This window comes from Cnephaeus nilssonii, assembly GCF_951640355.1.
Source record: "Cnephaeus nilssonii genome assembly, chromosome: 12".
NCBI classification, from domain to species: domain Eukaryota; kingdom Metazoa; phylum Chordata; class Mammalia; order Chiroptera; family Vespertilionidae; genus Cnephaeus; species Cnephaeus nilssonii.
This window is the reverse complement of record NC_137083.1, coordinates 50,721,820-50,727,351: the sequence shown is the minus strand read 5'-3', so window position 1 is coordinate 50,727,351 and position 5,532 is coordinate 50,721,820. Positions and strand designations below refer to the sequence as shown.

Genomic DNA, 5,532 nt, shown 5'->3' with positions numbered 1-5,532 from the left:
ATGGGAATAGAAAACCAGACGTGGGTGAAAGAGTTTATTCTTCTGGGCCTGTCCAGTGACTGGGACACTCAGGTCTCTCTCTTTGTCCTGTTCTCCATCACATACATGGTGACAGTGCTGGGGAACTTCCTCATTGTTCTTCTGATCAGCCTGGACAGCCGACTCCACACACCCATGTATTTCTTTCTCACCAACCTCTCCCTTGTTGATGTCTCTTATGCCACAACCATAGTCCCTCAGATGTTGGTTCATTTTCTTTCAGAACATAAAGTAATTCCACTTGTGAGCTGTGCAGCCCAGTTATTTTTCTCCCTGGGATTGGGCGGGATTGAGTTTGTTCTACTGGCAGTGATGGCCTATGACCGCTATGTGGCTGTGTGTGACCCCCTGCGGTACCTGGTCATCATGCATGGAGGGCTCTGTACTAGGTTGGCCATCACATCCTGGGTCAGTGGCTCTGTCAACTCTCTCATGCAGACTGCCATCACCTTTCAGCTGCCCATGTGCTCCAACAAGTTTATTGATCACATATCCTGTGAACTCCTAGCTGTGGTCAGACTGGCCTGTGTGGACACCTCCTCCAATGAGATCGCAATCATGGTTTCTAGCATTGTCCTGCTGATGTCACCATTCTGCCTGGTTCTCTTGTCCTATGTCAAGATCATCTCCACCATCCTAAAGATCAGGTCCACAGAGGGAAGAAAGAAAGCCTTCCACACCTGTGCCTCTCACCTCACAGTGGTTGTCCTGTGCTATGGCATGGCCATTTTCATTTACATCCAACCCCATTCTGGCCCCTCTGCTCTTCAGGAGAAGTTGATCTCTCTCTTCTATGCCATTTTGACACCCATGCTGAACCCCATGATTTACAGTCTAAGGAATAAGGAGGTGAAGGGGGCCTGGCAGAAACTATTAGGGCAATTAAATGGATTAACACCAAAACTTGGAACTTGATGAATCAGGAGCATCACTTAGAAAAAGAAACTTTGCCTGTGTGTTTTCCACTTAACTCAGATATGACAGGCATCAACTACATTGCCCTGTCAACCAGAAAGGGCATGACATAATGTATACTGCTGATGTGAGGTAGGATACTGAGTGTTTAGGTTTAATGTAAAAGTCTTTTAATGTCACAGCAGCATGTTCAGGGAGTTAAGGACAGATATAATAGAACTTCAAAATCTCCTTTTCTATAATCTGAGAGTAATTGAAATAAAAAAATTACCCTTGACTATTTTGATTTGTCACATTGTTTATAGTCATGGACCTGTTGATGGATCTCAGTTTCGATCACTGGTTCTTATTCATCCACATTTTGTAGGAGGTTATCATGTTTCCATTGGGAACACATCATTTTCACATTTTATTTTTAAAAACGGTGTGGTATATGTAACTACATCCAGTAATTGCATGAGTCACTGTTCAGAGAAGAGTGTTGCTATCAAGGCTGATTAGATGCTTTTGTGCTATATCTACTTCATGTGGACATAATGTATTTGAGTGTTGGAGATAACTCAGTGGAGAAGCATCAACTGAAGGTATTAAGGAATATTAAGGAATCTAAATAAAGGGGCTATTACGGGCCAAGGGAAAGTTATGTTTCAGGCAGTGCTTGAGTATATAAACACTTTGAGAGGGATTTTACTGCATTAGAGGTGGTATTATTTACATCTTAAAGCTGTTTATTGGCTGAAAAGTTTATTACTTCTTGTTCTGATACTTTAGGAAAGAATAAGCACATAAAATATGAAATCATCTATAAATTATAAAGTACATAGTTATCTACAAAAGGAAAGATTCCTTACCCAAAGGCAATGAAAGGTAAGACAACTTTAACATGGTTTTGGGAATCAGAATAGTTCAGTTGTCTGTGCTTACATCACCCTCTCATCTCCATATTGAACCTTCTCCATCCCTTCTCTGCACACAGCACTGAGCTAGATTAGTCTGAGAGTGGACTACACCTTTGAGAAAAAGCCTGAGTTAGATAAGGTAAAAGCGGGGGAAGAAATATCTGAACATGGGATTAGGAAGGAGAAAAAGGAGAAAGAATGTGACAGTAGCTCATCTTTGCCCTCCCTTGAAGAAGTCTCAAAGCCCTATCTTCCAGTGGTCTCTTCTTTCAGTTAGTTGGTGTACATTTCTTCCATTTGAGAACACATTAACACAGTCTTTCAGCATTCAAGTGGAGTTGAAGGCTCATTTAATCTGGAGCCCATTTGGTATTTTAATTTTACCTTAAAATAATCCAAGCCTAAAGGTTGCAATATAGGCAAGCATCCCAAAGAAGTTAATGCTAGTGATTTCTTTGGCTACATTTCCCTTGGTGTAAATTTGGTAAATGTTATAGGAGAGACTCCTGTATGTCTGTAATAATGAATGGTTCTTGAGGTACTATAGTTAATATCATACAGTTCTCACAGTGATAGAACTGAACAGTGAGATGAAAAACAATGAGGCAGTTAAAATGAAGTATTGTTTCACAAAGGGAGAAAGCTTTCAGTGGTGATTACAGAAGTCTTCCTGAATGAAGTGTTCCAGGTGGAGACCAGGAAAGGGAGAGCAAGTTACCTAGATAACAAGCAACCTGAGTAAAGGCTGACCTGTGAAAGGTGCTGAGCTGGGAGAGAGAGTGAGAGTTCAATAATGTCCTGAAGCTGCTCTTGCAATGCAGAGACCATGAAGGAAGTAGTGGGGATGAAGCAGGCAGCTAAAGAATGGTCACATCACAAATCACACCTAATGCAAAATATCTCTTACCTTTAATCGCAACAGGAAGCCAGCAAACATTTTTAAGCTGGAGTATGGCATGACCAGATTCATATTTTTGAATTATCATCCTGGCAGATGAGCCAGAGGAAGAAAAATTGGAGCCAATGAGACCAGCTAGGATGCTGGTCAATGGTTACTCATAAGACATTAGATTCAAACTGAAGAAGTGGCAATGGGGAAACAGAAGTCATGTGATTTAAAAGAAATTTCAGAGGAATACTTCATCTTCTCCCAGAATGGAATTCTTCTGTGGACTCCATATCTTCTCTAAAATTTCACAATTCTGTCTCAATGTTCTGTAACTTGTGAAATAAACCATGAAACTCTCCACCATGAACACATACTATATTAAATGTAGGGGAAATGGATGAAAGAAGAAAATTGGTAAAAAATACAAATATACACATGATACTTCAAGGAAGAAAATATGTGTATCCTCATTTATCCTACTGGTTAAAATGTTTGTGACTTTTCTCCATTACTCATTTCATAATCCCTTTGCCTTCACCTAGCTTCCATTCCACTGCTTATTTTCCCTTCTTCCATCCTCAAGGTCAGCAGCACAGGGAGTCTCTCTCTGAATCTAATCCTCCACCACCAATTTCACATCTCTTTCTGACGACATGGATCTATTAAGGATTCTTGTGATTACATTGGGACCACTAAGATTATCCAGGATAGTTTCCCTTTAAAAAAAAACCCTTAATTTAAATACATCTGCAAGTTCCTTTTACCATACAAAGCAGCATATTCCAAGTTTCTGGTCATTAGCCTACCACAGAACCTATTCAAATTGTCCACTTAGTTTTTCCACACGACCCTTAGTAATCTTCAACAGCTTCCTACCTTCCTGGTATGAGACAATATTGTAGTCCCATTTTTTACATTTCTTGCCTTGAAAGGGGAATTATATTTTCAAGAAGCTCTGAAGAACTTCCATTAACATTTCTTGTTAAGTCTGCTGTAAATGTTTTTGTTTGTGTAAACTTGTCTTTATTTCTCCTTCATTCTCATAGCCACTTTCATATTCTCATATGGAATTCTTAGTGGATAGTTTCTCCTCAAGGCTTTAAAGATGTCACTCCATTGTCTCCTGGTTTGCATAGTTTCTGAGAAGTCTGTTATGATTGAGATCTTTGTTCTTCTGTATGTGGTGTATCTTTTTATCACAGGCTGCCTGCAAGACTTTTATGCTATTTTTGCCTTTTAGACAATTAGAATATTATGTATCTAGTTGTTTTTGTATGTTATCTTATTTGGCTGAATTTATTTGATTTGTGCTTTAATTTCTTTGATTATATTTTCAGCTGTTATCTCTTCAAATATTTCTTGAACTCCTTTTGTCTCCATTTTCTTTCTGTGTTTTTTTTTAATTTCATGTATGTTAAATGGTTTAATATTGTCTGACAGCTCTGGTAGGCTTTTTTTCTTTTTATCATTAGTTTTTTTCCTCTGTGTGCTTTAGTTTTGCTAATTTTTATTGACTTATTTTATACTCACTGATTGTTTTCTGGATCTGTTGAGTGTACTCATAAGTGATCTTTATTTCTGTTACTGTGCTCCTTATATTGAGCATGTCCATATAATCTCTCCATATGCTGTTGAATTCTCCATTGAAGTTGCTCAGTTATGATACCGTCCATCTTTTCCACTAAATCCTTTAACTTATTTATGAGAGTTATATTAAACCCCCATGAGATAGTTTCTATACCCAAGTATATCTGGTTCTATTAATTTCTTTGTTTAATGACATTGTAATTTTTCTTGCCTTTTCATCTGGCATTTAATTTGGATTGAATCCAGTTTATTTTGTGTTTAGGATAAAAGGCTCTGATTAATAGTATCATGAATTGAAATTGGCACATCTGTTTGTCTTATAGTCTTGTTTGCTGGGAGAGAATGTGGGAATCACATGGTCATGGTTTGAGTTTTGTTGTTGCTGTGGTTATCATCAGTGTACCAACAAATTCCATAGCATTACTTGTGAGTGGGGTGGAAGTTCAGTGGTTGGAGGATTTTCCCAGTGTTGCTGTTCCACCCTTACTTTTAAGCTCTCCCTGTGGGACTGCATGTCAGAGACCTTCCCATATGCTCCCTCTCCCCCATGGCTAACCGCTGTTCCTTGTTCTTCAATTCCTTCTGGCCTTGTGATAGAGAATGGCCTCGTGTCTGTCACAAATGATTATTAAGAGAACTAATTAAATTTCTAGTGATACACCTCTGAGATGCCTTCCTAGGCAGAAGAAAGAGCATTTCCTGTTTGGGAAACAATAGGAATTGTAGGTTGGGGGGTTCACATCAGGGAGAAGCATGGAAAAAGATTGCGGGTGACGTTTAAACTCTTCACTCTGCGTTAGTTGAGGTTTGGCATTAAAGTCTTTGGAGATTTTAGATCAAACCTTTGTGAAGCGGGTAACGGTACGACGAAGTAGTGTAATGAAAGCATTCAACAGTGGTCTCTGTTGTCCTGCTTTTGTCTCAGTCTTAGGCAAATCCTTTCTGCCTGGGTCTCAGGATTGGGACTTGCTTTGTGATCTTGCTCTTCCACAGTGTGAGGAGATGGATCATGGTCTGAGCACAGTGTTTCCCATCCAATCCCAGGACTAGAATATTTTTTTAAATTCGCTTCCTCTAGCAATGAGTCCTCATCTATCTCTGAGGGTAACAGGGTTTCCCCAGGGGCTTCAGGATTTTGTTCCTTAAGGAGACAGTCTTGGTGATGGGAGCGTGCTGCCTGCTTACACAGAGACTGTGGCTGTT

The 5,532-nt window shown here is 39.4% G+C and overlaps 1 protein-coding gene across 1 annotated transcript; it reads left to right on the top strand.

Moving 5' to 3' along the window:
- On the top strand, positions 1 to 954 carry LOC307107935 (olfactory receptor-like protein OLF3; the record flags this gene model as incomplete). Its single annotated transcript, XM_079785497.1, has 1 exon — positions 1 to 954. The coding sequence occupies one exon, from the start codon at positions 1 to 3 to the stop codon at positions 952 to 954; it is 954 nt and encodes a 317-aa protein (XP_079641623.1).
- Between the last annotated feature and the right edge of the window lie 4,578 nt (positions 955 to 5,532).